Source organism: Lepeophtheirus salmonis, chromosome 2 (assembly GCF_016086655.4).
Source record: "Lepeophtheirus salmonis chromosome 2, UVic_Lsal_1.4, whole genome shotgun sequence".
NCBI lineage: Eukaryota > Metazoa > Arthropoda > Copepoda > Siphonostomatoida > Caligidae > Lepeophtheirus > Lepeophtheirus salmonis.
The window spans coordinates 1,113,620-1,134,423 of NC_052132.2; the positions used below are offsets into that span (position 1 = coordinate 1,113,620).

At 32.1% G+C, this 20,804-nt stretch overlaps 1 protein-coding gene across 1 annotated transcript; it reads left to right on the forward strand.

The window, feature by feature from the left end:
• The first annotated feature begins 470 nt into the window (after window positions 1–470).
• LOC121132280 (uncharacterized) lies at window positions 471–20,701 on the forward strand. The gene is made up of 4 exons (XM_040727646.2): window positions 471–651; window positions 13,982–14,656; window positions 18,032–19,115; window positions 19,357–20,701. Exons 1-4 carry the CDS (start codon window positions 608–610, stop codon window positions 20,038–20,040), a joined length of 2,487 nt encoding a protein of 828 aa, XP_040583580.1. The 5' UTR covers window positions 471–607; the 3' UTR covers window positions 20,041–20,701.
• The last annotated feature ends 103 nt before the right edge of the window (window positions 20,702–20,804 follow it).

Here is a 20,804-nt window from a genome sequence, read left to right on the forward strand (position 1 = left end):
TTTGATTTTAAATTTTTTGAAAATAGCTATGGATTTTTGAAATTTCTTTCAGGCCGAAACCAACCCTATTGCTTACTCCTGACTATTTAGTGACGTCATAAAGTAACAACATGATATTATAATATCAGAAAAGACACGACTTTATTAAAAAAAGATTAGTGGCTTCTTCATAATCGGATTACATACATACATAGGAAATTCTAGAGGCTCAAAAACACATTATTGAGTTCATAATATACCTTCAATATATAACAATATTTTCAGGCATACGAGTACCAAGTATCCTAGTCTTTTTATTTATTTACAAATATCATTCCATCAAATTGATTATGACGTCATTTTACCGCCCAATAAAAGGTACTTTTATAGCAGGAGCTATGAGGTCTCTCATTGGACGGATTTAACGTCATGAGTCTGCTATGAAAAATACGCGGTGTTAATAAAGTGGAAAGAGGAAAAAAGAGGGATCTGACAATATTCTATTTTATATATATTGCTACAGTGAGCGCAGCAGTCTAGTAAAGTGATTCAATCCTGGGAGATCCGACTGGGATTCATTTGTACTTTGTTTGGTGATGATCTATAATTATATTATATTTGAGTTGTAATGAATCAGTTAGATAATATCTATGGGATTCATTATCCAAAGAGGTAAGGCTTTTCTTTATTTATTCATATTTTGTTCATATATATTCCTTGGTCGTTATATCGTTGTAGAAGGACTGAAATCCCCTCTCAATTTGAGAGCTTCATTAATTATTCTATAAATAAGCTTTAAGAGAGAGGCTTTGGTGGTTTACTTTGCTCTTATTTTGAGGTATGCGCATTTCTCCGGGTTATTGTTCAGAACAATGACGAAAGGCAAAAGGTATACCTGACAAAAAGGACACTAAAATAATTTGAATCCGGAGTGCTTAGCTCATTTTGATGTATTTGTTTGCAATGGTAATAGACGAGTTTGACAGAAATATTTCCTCCCGTAATCTTAATTTAGAAATAACTCAAACATATAAATATTCTAATAAAAATGGGTGAAGATTGATTGATGATGACGTCACTAGCTGTTTTTATGATGGCTTCATTGAGCAAGGGATGTTGTATGAAACGGCTTTTGAAGTAATTTTGTTCGTTCTCTATTGGACATTAGGCTTTGTTTGACTGGGGAAAATGCAAAATTTTGTAACCAGTACATCCTTAATATTTGATCTATCGACATTATTCAAACTATTTTGAACCTTTTTGTTCAAATGAGTATTATCCAATGCTTCGAATTTTCTACTCATACAATTACCCTGTCGAATAATTTGCTAGTTTTAAAACTTATTCACCATAACAATTTGTATTTCGTCTTTCTCTCAATTCTTACCGTCCTTAAATAAAAAAAAATCCAAAGTTCAAACATATTTTCGGATCTTTTACACAATGAAATATGGGTAATCCAACAGAACGTTAAGACTCCAAGTGGGCACCAAGGGTCTGAGTTTAATAAACGCGCAATCAAGTATAAAATACACCTGGAATTAGGAATATGTTTGGTTATCAGCTGTCGAATTTTCTGCTTCTTTCTCCTTATCAGAGCTCTGAACATTTATGCTTCAATTTGAATAACCTCTTGCTAAAGAGATGTGCTCAATTCCTAACAATGATTAAATAAAATTGACATACGCCTAGCTTTTTGAAATAAACAAAGGTATCATAATGCATTTTCCTTTCAGCTGCTTTTTCATGAGTTGACTTTTGTATGACGAAAGTATGTTCCAAGGCAGCTGACTCGTAGGATTATTAGTTTTATATATATTAATTTATATAACTCAAGGATCTTTTTTAGTATTTGTGTCATTTAATTCATACTTAGTCATTGATTCTTATATGAATAAAATTATCAATAATATGTGTAGAATAGTTTATATCTAAATATTAATTGACAGTTGGCAACAAGACAAATGCAAAAGGCTAGCTACCATATGTTTTTTCTACAAATTATTCAATTCTCTTTTGAGAGTTGAGATTCTGAGTGGATAAATAACTCAATGTGTGCAAAATTTGTGAAGAAATGACGTAATACAAAGATATTTTAAGGGGTTTCCTCTTCAGTTTCTTTTTAGAGAAGGACTTGTTTAAGATCCCTTATTAGCTTACATACAATCATACCACCTCTATTTTAAAGAGTATATTATTTATCCATCAAATTCAAACCAAATTTGAAACAAAAGCAAATCCTCATTCCAACTCCAACTGAATATCCTATACACATACAGTCTACAATATATATGAAATGTGTTAATTCAATTTTTGTTCTATGGATGTTGTATTTTTGTGTCAAACATTTGATGCATCTGTTTGAAACACTATACTGTGTATATATCTATTTTTTTTTTTTTTTGTATATAGATTTTATCATTTATATCTAACATCTTCATCCATCCAAATACAAACCTAAGGTTTTAGGTTTATCTAATTGTTAAGTGGTGGAGCATTGGGATTGCTGAGGATGTTCATATTTGATCAATGATTATATTAGTCATTGTACTCTCTACGGTTAAATTATGTGTAATTGTTTAAGAGTAAATAAATTGCTTTTAGTTATTTTAATCAATTCAGTCAGTTGCAGAGCTTAACAATTTTTAAAAAGTAATTTAAAAAAAAAAGTATATTTTGATTAAAAGAGATTTAACTATTGTTACATTATGATCGATAAAAATTACTTAGTGACTATGTATTGACGAGCAAGATCACTTTGTGTGTTTGAACTTTATAAGGTGCATAATAATTATTTTTTAATTTTCATCTAAATAGTCAAAATTTTTACCATGGTCATCAAAAGAACATTCAATTATTGACTGAGCCACATCACAAGTGTATAACATTCTTACTAACGTCATAAACTGCGTGATAATTGAAGGAAAAACCATTTCACTGGCTCAAAATTGATACTTTTCCTTTATTAAATAGACAAATTTGCTTTACAATCTTGATTAAACTCCATCAAATGGCTTTATGAATAATAAAACAAAATACCTAACATCCACATTGAATACTATTTGATGAAATATCTATTTTAATATCCCTAAAAATACTTTCATTTGTACAATTTTTTTGATCGATTGGGGAAGAGAAAATTAGGATAATTAGAGAAAAATATCTTGTTATTTAGGCCCCCAAAATGGCCGACGTCAACTATGCTAACGACACGTGAAAACGATCTATATTCTATGATTTTTTGGTTATAACTTGTACAGAACCTTAATATGTATATATAAAAAAGGATTGATAATTAATTTTTCTCAGCTGAATTCAATATCAATCACTCTCACAGATTTACTAATCAACAATATGATTAATTAATCATAATAAATAATCGCATAATTAAAGTATCGTACTGTTTTGTCAATAGGAAGAGAGAGAGAAAAAAAAAGACCTTATTATATGAGTTCTATTTTTCTATTAAGGAGGAATATTTGATACGATCCTCTCAAGTTTCAGTTATCTCTAACAAAAATCATTTTATTACTCAACATATCTACCTAATGGTACAATGGTTACAAATGAGCCACAAGATTTATTCAGTCACAATTATTCTTCATTTCCCTTTAATGAGAATCGTTCACCAGAGAGTACGGTTTACAATCTTGCCTAAGCGTACAAAATTGTACATAAACCGTATTCCGTTAACTATCATCTCGTGCAATAAATAATTATTTTGACCTTTGAAAATTAAGTACTATAATCTCAATCCCTGTTTGGTCGTCGTAAAATACTTTTCAACTTTTTTTTGTCAACTGAATTTTAATGAATTTTAATGGCTGTTTCATATGATTAAAATCATCTGTCACGTGAGGTCGATTCATTGGGTCTCTCCTTATTATTCCTCATCCCTGATAATAATGCGTATCAGATCCATTCCCGCAACAAAACCAATCATAGAGGTTTCCAAATGAACTTTACTCATGCTATGATGATGAAGATATAGACTAGTGACTCTCAAACATTTTTTTTGTTAACTATGAAACCACCTATAGCATTGATTATTATCGAACGACTTATAAGATATTTTCCACCAAAGGTTTTAAACATAACTTACAGAGGTAGGGGCTTGGACTCAAGATGTGTAACTTTACTATGACACAACTCCTTGTTTTGAAGACTTATGATTCGACTTGATCTCACAATCAAAGACTTGACACTTGAACCGTATAGATAAGACTTATAACTTGATTGAGTTCACTCAAAATTTAGTTTGTAATGAACTCAAGAAAAAATTTAACACCTTTAGGGCCCTGTACTGCCCTTGTCTGACAAAACAGTGTATCTGCCTTTAATCAAATTTTAGAGGAAAACCAAAAACGTAGGTATAAGAATAGAAATGTACCCTTTATTTTTTATGAGTTGAAAGTCAAATTGTTCATATATCGGAGGGGTCTGGGGGTGGCTCAGATAATCTCCTATAAAGTAGTGTTTACAATTTGACTTTTGTTTTAAAGACTAGGGAGGAGAATGTTATTTACCGAGGGGTCCATCAAAATTTGTACACTTTGAATTTTAAATTTCGATAAGATATAATTTATTAATTAACAATATAATTTTAACAAAATTAAGACTGTAAATAGATGTGTATCGGAGCTCTATATATCATTAATGTAGCCGCCCTTAGCGGCAATGATAGTATCCAAAGCGTCCCAGTACAGGCTGCAGTGGCTTTCAGGACCTTGGTGTTTTAATGAGGAACACTACAGCCCCTCCTCCTGACATTCACCCAAAAGATGTGGTCGAGGGTGTTGGCATTAGGGCTGTGGGGTAATAAATTGTCAAAAGAATTCAAAATGCTTATTCAAAACTCATTCAAAAGAGTCTTGCAACGGAGGAAATGGGGTTCTTCATTACTGGCGTCAAAAGTGGACAGTATCAAACTGTCAAAAATTGTATAAACAAATACTTTTTAAATAAAATATTTTTCAAAATGATATAACTCCCCAAGAATTTCTAATTTATGCAGACAATTGAACTTTTTTTTAGATCCATTGTGTTGCCAGACGTAATAAGTATGGACTTGATAGACTCACATTCTGGGATACCACTCAGAATTCAATAATATCCTTAGAGTCCTCCCTAAAATCCCAAGAAAACATTAATAATTTACAAAATATCAATAGAATTTAACACAACCTTTGAATCAGATATATTTTATTTTTTTCTTAACCTTTAATAATATCTGCAAATATTTATATAAGATAACTTTTATAGAAAGTATTTTAAGCCTATCTTTGTATGGTTGATGGCATTCCTCTGCTCAAGTTTGGGTTAGTAAGACTGCCAATTCAAACATGTTCCACCGTTCTTTCTAATACTTTATTTAGCTGTTCTTAAAATTAGGCAAAATAATAACGAGTAGAAAACGAATCAATAAGGTGTAAAATCTTAAAACTTTAGATAATTAAATTTTAAAAATATAATTAATATGATGGAATTAAAGTTATCAATCATTGTTGCATGTAACGTAACGTCAATATCCATAGATCTTGGCATTTCTCCTACAATTGGTCTCGATGAAAATATTTAAATACCTGCCTTGGAATAGTGAGCAAAGGCTTGAGACTGAGCAAATTTTTATTTTTTATTTAATCACTCACTGAGTCCTTGACGATGCACCGTAGAGTATAAGGGTTCCTTGGGTTGAGAACCACTGAGTCTTAGAGGTACATATCTACTATATAAATAAATCAATTAACGCCTCACCATTATCTTCAAGAGAGATACTAAAATATACCCGATATGGTGGACACCTTTAATGAATTAAAGAAAATATATTTCCTATTCGAACAGATAATATTATTAATGAAGTTTAGCACACTCTATATCATGTACTTATAAGGAAAAATATGTACAGTATACATGCATACCAAGAGAGCTATAAAACAACACAAATATTATCTATCCATCTGAGCCCCTCAAATTAATTCCGCCCTTCCATGTAATGATTTGATTATTCCTTTTTTTTTCTCCCATTTTCTCGAAAAAATATATTTTAATGTAATTGAAATATTTCCAAATAGAGTTGTTCAAGAAAGATTATTTCTTGTTGAAATATTATATATGTATGCTAATGAGAAGGGAGTCTTTGAATCCTCCCCCTGTTAAAATATTTATTCGTAGAAATAGAGACATACGTACTTATATTCAACACTTCTGACCATGCAATAATATCTTTAACGAGTCTCTTCCTGTGGATAATTTCATTCAACACCTCCTATTGCTTTGATTTTTTCCTCATTAGTTATTCAGAAATTGGAGCAATCCCCTTCGCTCCTCTGTATTTCTTATGTACATACATAATATATTTGATAGAGATCTTCAGACTTATTTTACTTCGAAGTTGATCTGTTAGACCAAAACAGCCTATGAATACAAAGAATGAATTAATTATTTGTGAGTGTTTTCAGTTAATGTCGGCCATTTTTTGGACTAAATAAACCAAATTTGAAGTGAGGGTAGAATGGGCTTATCAATCAACGTTCAGAACACTGATTAGAAAAAAACATCAAGAATCCACGACAGCTGACAACAAAATACACTTAATACATATATATTTTTTTAGTATTCCTTTAACTGGTCAGATTCACACTGATGAACATTATAATATCACATTTACTCCATCTGATTTAGGAATCTTCTTTGAAGTACATATACATAAAGTATATTTCCTTTTCTGGGAAAAACTCGAGAGCGAACCTACGCACATTGAGTTCAGATAATATTTTTTCCCGAGTACGTTGTCCATTGAGCTACGTCGTTCTATAATATACTGTATATTTTAGTCTTTGTCCAGTAACTCTGTGTGCTGTTATAAAGGTGAGCTGGTGACGTCATAAAAAAATTAATTTAAACCATCTACCATTGCGTTACTGCACTAACATAAAAGGCTACAATGTATTTTGTATCAACTGTCGATGTTTCTCCTTATTTTCCCCTAATCAGTGTTCCGATCTTTGATTGATTGAATTAAAATTTGCTCTTGCTAAGCTAGTAACTAGAGAAAGTTAGGTAAATTTGACCAATTAACAACTGATTTTGGGTATTTTTCCTGTTTTTGCAAAGTCGTCTGTAACAAATTTGTATCTTGAGTGAAGCATACAACCTTTCATACAAAAATAAATATATAAGAAATCAGTTGGTAGTTAATCAATTCCTACCAACTATAAACATAATTAATCAATCATTGCTAACATTTTAACAAGAACTTATTCAAATTCAACGAAAAGGAAAAAAAAGCAGGAAAATTGACACCTGACGACAAAATACACTGTAAACTTTTGTGTACGCCATGTCTAGGATTCAATATTTATACAATGAATACTTTAGTTAGGCCTAAAGTAGTAATAATAAAGTATCTCGTTCTTGAAAGATACGTAAAGATTTTGTATTTCTAGGCTGAGATACTTTTGGATAATATTAGTGAAAATGAGCTATTGTAGGGTGTGTTTTAAAGTTTGGGACGTTTTTCAATGAACGATAAGAGGATTGGGAGAAGACTGATAACTTCCGTTGCATATCAGTCTCATAAAAGGAACTTCAAAATGGAATAATCAACATATTATTGAAACATTTGTCGTCTATATCACATTATTTCTGATTGAATTCATTTTTTTTTTTTGTAATCCACATTTGGAAGAACATCAAAAAGCTACTTAAATGAATACACAAATAAATTACAAGTCCATTGTGATTTATTATTTAAAAAAAAAGTAGTCATGATAAAATGAACTTCAAAGACTTACGGATGGACGAGCGAACTACTGCTTCGAATACCTTATACTATATACCTAGGTATGAAGTCTGATGAAGAAAAAGTCTAATTAAAAACCCATTGTTTGGTCGCTTCACATGATGTATGTATACTTTTAATATATATGCCTATAAGACTAACTTAAAAAACAACCCATCAGCACCCCACAAACAACAAAGCCCTGGAATTCCAAAGAATAAATGGTGCAGGAAGATCAGCTTTGACTTTCTTATAGGTACATATGTATATGTATAAGTTGGTGATGAGGAAGAAAAAGAAATTAAAATGAGCTTGATTGTATGTTTTGGGGTCATATGTTCTACATAAAAAGAAATAACTTTTTTTAGGAACAAAATAAAATTAAAAACCGTTAATAAATTGTCTACGTTGAAATAAAAAAGTATACACATAATATATTAAATATACTACTAGAGAAGGGTCTATTGACAACTTTTAATATAGTCAATGAATAAGTATTGTCTCTAAGTGTAAAAATGTCGAATAACAACCAAAAAGACAACGCGTGTCCTGATGTCAGTGTTGAAAAAGCAACAGAGATCGTTAGCATCTCTATCCAGACCACAAGGCCTAGCATACGCTGCGTATATGGTCCTAGGTCCTGGCGATCAAGTGTTGGCTAACAGTTGCTATGAGGGCCTCAGTGTTTGGATGACGGAGACTGCGGGGGGTTAGCATAAGATCTGTCGATACTGAAGGCCTTTCCCTCGACATGTACCCAAAAGGTGTAGCCGAAGGGGTTGACATCAAGGCTATAAGGGGTCAAAAGTGTCAAAATAGTGCCAACTAACACAAAAAAACTCATTAAAAATAGTCTTGCATCGAAAAAGATGGGTTTCTTTCATTGCGTTTATCAAAAGTGGCGTATCCACCCTCACGAGGCTCTTTCCATCCAATTTTCGGATAGCTTTCTGGACAGTCTGTTGTTCAATCCGGAGATCTCTTTCAGAGGCCGTCATGGATTTGAGAGGATTGACCTGGGCTTTTTTCTTTAAACTTCCAGGTGCAATTTGACCTTTTTGACTGAGCCATTCTTCTTCATCATCGTTTTGGACTTGTTAATAGCGTAGAAAGTGGTCCTGGAGATTCCCAACTGCTTAGAGTACGCAAACAGAAATTCATTGATCATGTTCAGGAGTCATTTTCTCTACTTGTACTTAAGCTAAAGAGCTCAAGTTTGGTATGTTTTCTAACTTATTGCTTATGCTTTAAGATATCGAAATATCAATTAATTACAAACACTCAACCTTCATTAATTATTGAATTAATAAGTATTCAGATTTCAATGGACCACGCAGTATTTATGTTTTATAATTATTCTATATAATTATATTCCTGTATTTGAGGTCCTAATGACGTCCTTCTTGATGCTACAAATTTTTCAATGACAACTGAAAATCCTTGCTGACTAACCGTCTTATAATCAAGATACTTAAAGATGTCTCTAAGTATCTAGTTCATAATAATATTGTTTAACTCACCATACATCTAAGAGGTACTTTTGACAACTTTAAAATAATAATATTCAGGCTGAGTTGAACAGATTATTATATGATAAGGATCTCTCTCAAAAAAGGGGGGAAGACGAACTACATATACCTTCAATACATTCATATATGGTAGACATGAAACTATCCCAACACGTCAAGGCCCTCAATTATCCGTCCTACTACCCTACAAAGGAACATCTACCAAATCATAGTGTTCAACTACTTAGTCAATTTGATATAATTTATTAATTTTTTATAATTCATTATTCTTGTTGGATTGGAGAGAAGAGAGAATTGTGGCATGATAGACGGCACTTCATAATAATAATAAAAATAGAAAAAAGCCAACAACGATTCATAAAACCTGGAGACGAATAGAGAGAGAAATAAACACACACACAGACCAAAGTATGTAATTTAATATGATTTACGAGGATATATACACACACAACTATGTATGTTCAACGAAGGAAAAACAGTATATGTATGTAGTCTGTGGCTAAAGACCCAAATACACAGCTGGTTTTTTTACAGTCATGTGAATGTGAGTCTACCTATGAAATACTAATAAAACGTTTTTTTCTGACGTCATAGATTGTATCATTGGACAAAGGGACACCATCTTGAAGGCATCGAGTTAATATATTCAGTAGTGTTGGGTTTTGGTCTGAAAGTGCTAAGCCATTTTTAGTTCTTCTTGGGTCTTGTAGTAATATTCAGTCTACAAAAATAATTGATCTTGATCTAGTCCCACGTCATTTTTTTCCTTTAGAAAGAGAGTTTGAGGACAATTTTTTTTATCAAAAAGAAGAGCAAAAAAATCCGGAAATTCATGTCCAAACAGTTCTAAAAAAAAATTAACAATTGACGGTTGAATGATTTTGGTTTTTTTATTATTTATCAAGTCAAATCTGGATACAATAAATATTGACTTATAGTCAATATTCTCTCAAATACTAATTTTTTACTGAATAAAATAGTTTGCATATAAGAAAATTGAAGAAAATAATCAGCAAAAATTCAACTTTTTCTTCCCTTTTTTGATATCAACTTCATTCGAATGAATAGTTTCCCAGAGGATATTTGTTTTTTTGGAGATATAAATTCTCGAGTTCGAGACTAAAATAAATGTACTAAATATTTAAAAAAAAAAACCAATTACTAGATTTTTTCATAATTTTGAATGGCCAATATAAGGACGGAAAAAAAGACATGTCGAATATTTGGAGAAAAATATCCCATGTCTGTACGTGAAAAAAATGTTGGAGCAAGTAAGCAACGTATATACAATTTCCTCTGTACTTGTATCAGCGCCTAGAAGGCTGCATAGACCGTTGGTATCTCCATTTGGACTTGTTACTACATCAATAAGTATATTGCAGTCCCAGACATTCAAGAAGAATCAAAACTTATATGACAAATATACAGGGTGTCCACGGATTCGGTCACTTCTCATGTTGTGGCCCTTGCGGCAGACCTTCCCCTCAACCTTCCAGGTATTAAAGACCCGGTACACCATGGTCTTGTGGTAGTTAAGCAGCTTGTAGATAGCAGAGGGCTTGTGTCCCCCGCGAGCCAATTCGAGGATGGCGTCTCTCCTTGCTTGTTCCATGATGACTATTGTTTGTTGTCAAAACAATTGTGGTGGAAGTTATAGTGTATTGTTCACGCAACCTTTTATATTAGTATGATTTAACCCCGAATGTCCACATTATGGATCTGGATGAAGTTTAAAGTAGTTCCAATTTATCGTGGATAACCTATATGCCAGACTTCTGGCCTGCCTCCTCTAGCCTTGATCTCAAACCCATGGACTTTACAATTTGGGATGTCTTGAAGAAAAAAGTATGCGCACCTCTTATCCAAATTTGGATTCGTACTGAGCTATCATCATGATGGCGTAGTACCCCATGGACACGGCCTTCATCGTCAATAGCTTTCAATCTGTTCGCCGGCATTTGAAAGATGTTATTGCTTGTGACTGAGGGCATATTGAATCCCCAATATAGCTAAATATAGTCATTAAACGTATATAGATTTCTAGTTTTCTATTCTTGTTTGTATAAAAATCATGTTTTTGTAACTTTGTCATGATACTCTAAGTTCGTGACCTAACTCTTTACTAAATTGATAATATACCCGAATTGAATTTGCTCAATTACACGTCATGAACAAATTGTCTTACCTATGGCATAACCATCCAAATTTTTGGAGTCATATTTATTAATTTATCTATGGTAAGGACTTACTCTGTGTACCATTGTGACATCTTTGAATTTGTTAAAAACTATCAGATTGAAGAATAAAGACAAAATAAAAGAGAGACACTTACTGGACAGACCACCGTGCTTGGGGTCATTTCCTTGATATATGTGGACTGTCTATGCGATAGCATCATGTATTTTTGTAAGTATTGTTATACTTTATGCTTAAAGAGAAAAAGAAATATTATTCTTATGAGTGATGAGATGATACTTACCTGGGGTAATTATGTAATTTAATACACTCAAGGTATTTATGTCAGAGAGCTAGTGAGAGTAAATTCTTTTTCATTCTAAATATATTAGGGTCTTGTTGTTATTTGATACACTCTTTATTTCTTGTTTTTTTCATTTACAAAATAATACATATTTTTTTTTCTTTTTCATCCCTGAAATGGATACAAGAAACCCAAAATGTACGAGTGGGTGTTTTCACTTCTATGAGAATGCAAATATCGTGTATTCGTCTCCTTTTTCACCTACATACATAAATCCTAAAGTTGACTTAACACTCCAAAAAACTACTAGTACCAGAGACAGTGAGGAAGGGGTTTGAATTTTGGATTGTTATGTGTAGAAAAAAAATGAATAACCATTTTTTTTTAATGAAAGACATATAAATAAAGTTTATTTTTTGAGAAAAAAAATTATTTTTAATTTTGATATCAAGCACTGGTCCCCCCCCCCCAAATAAAAGACATTTCAAATTTGACAACCAATTTTTTGTTCAAGGACCTGACTGTTGACTTCAGAGCTCTTAGATGAATCTATGGGTAATGATTGGAGGTGGATCTGGTGTGAAATTATCGGGCTTAGGGCTAAGTCGTTCTATAATGTGTGGGGTTGGGGGTCAGCTTGCGAGCTTTTGTGCCCAAATATGAGAATATATACAAGAAATGTATTCTAATGTATACTTATGGGAGCTAAATTTATTTAAAACATCAGAATGTTATGACTAAGTGATGAAGTAAAATATACTACCGCAACAGTGGCGTCCATAGGATTTTTTTTTATGGGTATTTTGAAAAAAAAAATTACATAAAATCTGTTTCTTCCTTTTTGTAAAAAATAAATAAAATCCTTAAAAAATCCTACAAAAATGATAAATTGATTTTTTTTATTTAATAAATTTATTATTATTTTTTTAAATAGAACTATTTCGAATCCGAGATTTTTGTGGAAAATAATTTTGTGTAGTGTCTTTATTTTTTAAACCTTAAAGTGCAGACCCTAAACAAAATCGATTCTACAGGGGACTATTTTATTATTGTCGTGGGGACATTTATTTATATTTTTATTGGTAAAATATTTAGGTAATATTTTTTTTTTTTTTTTTTTTTTTTTTTGAAAGAAAACACATTTTAAACACTTTTAAAAAGTATTTTTTTAACTTTAAAAAAATAAAAATTTTTATTTTTAAATAAATTTAATTTTTTCAAAAATATCTACAATCTAATATGGGGCCTACTGAAAATGTCCAGGCCCAATGTTACCCTTCATAAAACCGCACAAACTAATTGCAATATAATTGGAAATGGAAAAATTGTCGAAATCCGAACTAGCACAATTAATAATCTTGATAGCATGCTAATTAATTAATTAATTTTGAAAATTAAAATTACAATTTTGACAATGTTCACACCTCTTCCAAATTCTATTAATATCTTAATAATAACTGTGCCACTATATATTACAGTTTCCTTTTGGGGAATAAACTAGCAAAGGGGTGAACTAATCATTCTAAAGTGAATACTCGACATGTTAACTTGGTTAATTAAAATTTACCACTTTAAAAAAAATAAAAAATCCTTAAATACCAATAATATAAATTTGTTTTCTGACCTCTTTGTTTTTCATTTGTACTAATAAACCAAAAAATATATTAAATTAAGAATATTAGAGTGGTTCAATATCAATCTAATGAACCCATCTTTGTAAATCAGAATAACGCTAGGAAGGCCGGGAGAGACCAAAATATATTATATTAAAAAAGTCATCATTTTTTTTTAACATAAAAATCAAAAGGTGGTAAGATTTCAAACAACTTTTGGTTCTCTCAATATTTGATTTGTGACCTTTTATGCCCTCAAAATCTGCCACAAAGAACTCTAAAAATGTTCGAATACATGTGGCTTGATGATAATAAGTATATGATAACCCTAGCCTTGTTCATTGAATTGACAATTGAAAAGGGAATTCTTTTCTCATAAAATAATAAAACTCTCAAATCATCCAATATCACGCTAAATTAGATAGGAAGAAAAAGGCTGACGGTACCTCTAACATATCATTATCAATAATACCATGTCATGTGCGTTGACTGTCGACAACGCCAAGTGTTATAATAAAAATTTAGAAAAATAATAATCATCATTCTTAAAACAATTATTGGATAATTTATTATTATAGTATATATTTTTTTCAATTAATAGGAGACAAAAAATGCGTCAAGTCGTGGTCTCATCCTCTCCGTCTTCCACCGCCTCCATCTGTGATGATGACTATAACGACAGCAACAAGTCCAACTTAATAGACCCAGATGACCGAAACGGAATGACAAAGGTTCAATTAGTATTAATGTCTCATCGTAATCAGGGAGAGCGTTTGACGACGGACTTTCACACCTCACATCCTCTTCCTAATAATCTAAGCCGCGTTCGAAAGGTGGAAGAAGGAGTTATTGGAAAGAGGAAAGGAGGAGAAATAGAGAAGGGTGATGCTGAAATAGAGGAACGAAGAAGCAAAAGGATAATCAGTCGTTCATTCCCTTCCAATTCTTCCAAATATCCTTTTTATTTCTCTGGGGGAGAAGCAAGGAAACAGAAACGAAGGAAAAGACGAAGGGATCATCATTCCTCTGGTCCTTCACCCCTACTTAGTCGTATCCGATACAATTCATCCAAAGGGCACATCAATAGCTGTGGTGGAAGTCCCCTTTCTATGGACTCGGGCTATGGATCTCTCCCTTCAACCTCCTCTGGGAATATTAATAATAATAGATCATTATTATATGCCTTGGAGGAGGAAGACGTCTTTCTTCATGATGAGGAAGGACTCTTTCTCTGCTCAGACTGTGGTACTTTTCGAAGAGAAGAGGATCGTTGTCGGTAAGATCCCTATTTTAAAAGTTTGACGATTTTCTTCTCCTTATCTTTGAAACGAAAGAAAAAAGGAAAAGAAAAAAAATGATTTCATGCTTGAATCAGTTTTTGTTTTTTTCATCTTTTGTTCCATCAAATCGTAACATTGCTCATTCACTCGTATAAATTTGCACCCCCCTTTTGTTCTTAATATACTGTCATAAATAGTATACATGTGTATTCTACAATGTGGGGAAGAGGAGAACTAGTTGGCGCATGGGGCAAGTTTACGTTTTTCAAAATTTCGAAGCAGTTTCTACAGGCTGTGCTCCAACACTTTTGTGAAATAATCATCCATGAGTGTTGTATGAGTTTACATCTCTTTGAGAGGGGTAACTTCATACAGTACCCAATCTTGAGCTGTGCCTCATTTTCTGAATACTCAACCTTGTAGTAATTACACATTGGTTTCTTCTGAAATTACTGAATTAGATTTATAAAATCTTTATAACCTATGAAAATATTATTATTTGTGGGGTTATTGAAGAGTGAAATGTTGTTAATTGGTTAAGTATTCGGTCATATATTTGTATTTAAAGTCAATGAGTAGATGGAGGATAAAATGAAACACACTGGATAGTTAAAAAAGAACAAAAAAAACCTTCAAAGTAATAATTAGTGAAATAAGCAATTTTAGTGTTGACTAAAGAAATTGTCAATATATCAAAATTGAATGTTATTGCTAAACTATTATTAATTATATCGGTGTCAAAAGTTACATATTGTTTTGATCCTTGCCACAAAAAAACTCATATATCCATATCACTTCCTAATATGCCCAAGAGGGAAAATTGCAGTTACAATCCCCGATTTCCCATACATTATACAATAACTATGGAGAAAAACGATAATTTCCGTCTGTTGGAATTCATGTATGTTTTTTTTATTTGGATGTAATTCTTACTGCGTGAAATCCTCAATTGAATTTTTTGTTCAACCAACGTCTGTAGATACTCATTAGTGTAGATTAAGGTGGAGCTAATTTTTAAATGTTTGAAATATGAGGTTTTTAAGGTCTCAAAATCGATATCGATATCATTGGCTGATTTTAAAGCACTTTTAAAATATTTAAAGCTTAAAAATTTTACATTTTTTTAGAGAAAAATGTAATTAGTAATTATAGCTTTTGACCTATTTGTCGGTTTGTTAATTCCATGGATACATACAAAAAATGGTTATTACATATATTACTCAGATAAACAAAAAGTATAAATTTGGATTTTTATTTAAGACTGATTAGTTTTGAATTTTTCTTGTTATTTTATTTTTCTTGTAGATTAATTACTTTCTTATCTTATAAAATTTTCCTAAATAAGTATCTTCCCTTAAATAAAGTTCCTTAAAACACCACCAAGGTCAAGGTCATCCAAATGATCACTTTTTTGTTTTGTTTTTCTGAGTAAACAATAGGCCTATTGAAAAATTTCGGTATGGAGTAGTTAAATTGATGGAAGTTATGCTCTAAAGCAGGGATTCTCAACCTTTTTGTAGTGATGTACCCCTTTTAAAATATTTATTAAATCCAAGTACCCCAAGTTACAAGTTACCAGCACAAATTTTTTTTAGTTTCAGTTATAGAGGTGACTGCCGCTTTGTATTTTGTAAGAGGGCTTGGTTTTTCGATTACATTGAAAAAAAATCATAATTTTAAGGACAAAAATTTCTAAACTTAAAATTTCAAAAATCCTCAGGTATTCTCAACAAAATGATTTTTTGTAAAAAAAAAAAAAAATTTTTTAGTTATTCACAAAAATTAATTTTTATAAAAAATTTCAAAACTTTATATCGATTCTCCAAAAAAAATCAAAATACACAGCTATTCACCAAAGATTAAATTTTTGGACAAAAATTTCAATCACAAAATTTTTGAAAAAAAATTTAAATGTAAAATTTTTCTGAGATTAATATGTAAAAATCCATACCTATTCACGGAATATTAATTTAAATTTCAAATATTAAAATATTTGCTAACAAAAATGCAAATATAATTTTTTTAGTAAAAAACAAAATTTCTTTAATGTACAACTTGTAAAATATTTTTTTATCACCTCAAGTACCCTTAGGAGTGCCTCCAAGTACCCCAAGGGGTACACGTACCCCCATTTGAGAACCACAGATAGATAGGTGATATGTTACAGTTTAAGTCAATAAACTTATTTTTCCTTTGGACAAATTCTTACGGAATTCTCCTTAAAACTTATAAACTATTGTTTATATAAATTTTGTACCCAGGGAATCCACGCTGATTCGCGTTTTTGGAGGCAAATCAAATCCTCATTATATGGAGACTTTTTTAGAACTAAAACCCGTCAAATGTGAAAATTATTTTTCAAAGTCCACTATTGACTAATTTTCCTTTGTTTTTTTAAAGTACAATTAGGACAATAAAAACATTTTTTTCATCATTAATTATTTAAAATAATGTATGCCAAATAAGATACTTCTAAAATAACTGTCAAATGTAATCTTATTCGGGTATTTAGATTTTTAATCCGGTCATTTCTATACTGTAAAATTTAAGCATTCAAAATTTATTTATTATTTATTCGGCAACACTTTTAATTTTCAAGTTTGTAAAATATATAAAGGTTTTAAGTATTGGTATCAAACCAAATAATTACAAGACACTCTCCCCTACGAAATTTTTTCACTTCTATCTTACGAATATATATAGACATAGTATGAACAAACTCATCTACAACTTCAAAAATTCTTACTTATCTCGAGATATAGTTTGTTAACATAATAATATATATAAACGCAATATGAGGGGAATAAAATAATTCCAAACACTGGGTTATGCAAAATCTGAGGTGTTTCAAACTGTGTAGTGCAGGTACATCCTTATTATAAATTTGTTATTTTGCACAACAAAGCTATAATTTGTAGCAAATAGATGAATACATTTTTTCCTCCAAAACGTGTCAAATTTCAACACGCTAAGCTACCTCTAAATACTCTTCAAAATAGTTTAAAATTAGCCAATTATATTTATAGACTAAATGGATCTTTTGAGGCCTTAATATTTTAAACATTTGAAAAATTAGCTCCACCCTAGTTTAACATGTAGATAATCACGACTCATCCTTGTTTTAATTTACATTTTTTTTTCTCTACTTTCCATTCAAAAACTTTTTATCTCAAATGAAGACTTCTCTTTTATCTAATTAATTAAAGATAACCAGTGAACAAATGTATGTATTTAAAAAGAGAAAAAGAGTGAAATAAAATTTGAAATCTGAGGTTCCACCTTTCATTATCATTTATTTACATCTTCATGTATTTATTTCAGTTATAACCCAATTTAATTACTACCCAATTACATTTCTCTCATTGATTTAGTTGTGAAAGTGTGGATGAGGATTCATCTTCCTTGGACCGAAGGATCGAACCGTTTGGACGTTCATCCAAGGGCCGCACTATTGGTGTTGTAGAGCCCATTGTGGTACAACAAAGCAAGTCTCCGGCATCGCTAGTTGAGCGGAAGTCCCCTTCACAGAGATCATATCGGCGTATAAAGTATGTCAAACGACGAAAGACGAATCCTTACAGCAAATCAGAGGTCACCTCCTCTGATGTGGATGGAGATTTGGACTCGTATAGTAGTAGTGATGACGAAGAAATGATGGAGGGACAGCCTCATACAAATGACAATAGGGTGGATGACTTATTTGTTGACAAAAATCATTCCTCTTCTTTACCATCCCATCCTCCAAAGGACAAAAACAAATATAGACAAAGTTTCTCTTCCCCTATTTATTTGAACAGCTCTGTTTTATCGTCTCAAATTTCATCAGTTCCCCATGATCTAGACAAAAAACTTTCCTACGGAAACTCTACTCCTCTCCTCTCTCATACTTCCATTCCCATTATTGATGCATCATCCGCTACTCATACTCAAGAATTAAACATTGAAGACTTTCGTAAATCCATCAGTAATAATAATAATAATAATATTATAAACCATCATCACAGCACAACTGCAGATATCCTTCAAGCATCCATTGCCTCTCTCTTTGACGAACCTATACCTCATGTCGATGATCTTCTGACTAATATTGATCTCCAGCCCATGGGCGGTGACGAACAATCGCCCGTCTCAAAATCTCCTCCTCCTCCGGCTTCTCTAGAATGTGTTCCAAGCCAGGAAAAGACTGTATTTAAAAATGAAGCAAAGGACCACGATGATTGGATTTATTGTCAGGAGAAGGGCTGTGGCTTTTGGACGCGAAAGACTTCTCGTATGGAGAGACACATTTCCTGTCATCTCCCAGATGCAAAGTATTATAAATGCCCAGACTGTCCGCTTCGATTTTATTCACTTGCGAAAATGCTTCGTCATGATCGGCGACTTCATACAGGGGTGAAGGAATATGAATGCCGAGTCTGTGATGCCGAAGTCACAGATATTCAAATTCATATGAGGGTAATCATGATCTTTTTATTTATATAACTATATTATGTAAAGTAAATTAATTGTAGCTCTCCAAACTATAATTGGAGTTGAAGAACTCATTTCGAATTCATTCTCACACATAATAATTGGACTTTATTTTTTCTTTTCTTGTCTACTACATTGTATTCTTGTCCATTAATTCCCGCCCTCCCCCATATTTTTTACTAATACAAAGAACCTTCACTGAATTTATAATTTTTCTTTACACTAGGTGCACAAGGAAGAGAAGCAATTTGAGTGCCATATGTGCACAATGCAGTTCCGCCACAAAAACTCTCTCGTTCGTCATTTATGCCAGCACACGGGTGAGAGGCCCTATCCATGCAATACCTGCGATTGTGCCTTTGTATCACTCCATCGGCTCAAGGAACATAATAAAAGATATCATGAAAAAGTGGATGGTCCACCCCTTCCTAAAAAATCATCCTCCCTCCCTACAAAACCCTCCTCTCGAACCACATCTACATCCCAAACCACCCTCATCTATAACCAAACAGAGAACAATATAACATCACTCCAAACCTTCCCAACCGTCTACTCTCTATCTAACTCATCAAATAGCACGACGACCCAACATCAACAAGGAGGAGGAAGTGTCTTTCTCCTTGCATCAGACACCTCCAAAACCGGGCTTTTGGGGAACTCTACTCTGTACATAGCATCTCCAGTCCTTAATTCGCAAGTACTATGGCAAACGACGAGCTCTTCCTCTCCTCCCCTTATCCTTCATCCTTCACCGTCCATCGAGTCCTCTTCCTCCACTAAAACAACAACCAATGAATCCATGAAAAGTCGAGGAGGACCATTTTCATGCAGGGACTGTGGGCGTGGGTATAAATTGGAAACTTTTCTCATGGCCCATATGAAAAACTGCGTTCGAAAAATTGAGACTTGAATAAACAAATTATCTCCATTGATTTGTGACAGATTCACACAATATATATATGTATATGACATACATATACGTTTTTTTCAAACCGTTCCTGCAGATGCTGCAAGGAGCTCCTCCTCCTCCTCCTCCTATGACTTCAATCAAATAGAGATGTTCACGTTTATTGTTCTCTAGTTAAAGCACAACTACAGTATGAGATTTATGGATATACTCACATAAAACTTGTAAAATAATGAAATGAGCAACAAATTCGAAGGATTAATATAATATGTATTATTGTTTTCAACTACGAGTACCTTTTTCTTCGTCCCTATTATTCATCTCTCTTTCAAGATCCTCAACATAGATAGTACCTACTACCTACATGGTAACAATCTAATCTCATATCTGCCTGTGATATAATTCAAACTTACTATATATTCATAATATAAGTTTTCTGTATCTACTATTTAGTTTGTAAATTTATTTTATTATCGTAACTTCCTTCTATAAGAATATACATATTAGTGTGGTTTTTTTTCTTATTCTTTCCTTCAGTCCCTCTTCACCCTAAGTCTTGCACAATTTCTATTTAATGTATGTAGTCCTATGTTTTCATGAGGGTACCCTTATGTTTTTATGTCTAATTACCGAAATAAAAGTACAGGAGACAGGCATAATACTACTAATCGTTTTGTTTCCTTTATTTGCATACCTACATAGATATTAGTGATGAGTCGACAATAAAAAGAGTGCCCAAATTTTGAAAAATGAGCACCCAAAATATC

What these genes read in the sequence shown, in the direction of transcription:
- LOC121132280 (XM_040727646.2), top strand. Translation starts at nt 608, where the DNA reads ATGAATCAGTTAGATAATATCTATGGGATTCATTATCCAAAGAG. An exon ending in AGAGAAGAGGATCGTTGTCG is followed by an intron (nt 14,657 to 18,031) that starts GTAAGATCCCTA and finishes TCATTGATTTAG; the next exon opens with TTGTGAAAGTGTGGATGAGG. An exon ending in ATATTCAAATTCATATGAGG is followed by an intron (nt 19,116 to 19,356) that starts GTAATCATGATC and finishes TCTTTACACTAG; the next exon opens with GTGCACAAGGAAGAGAAGCA.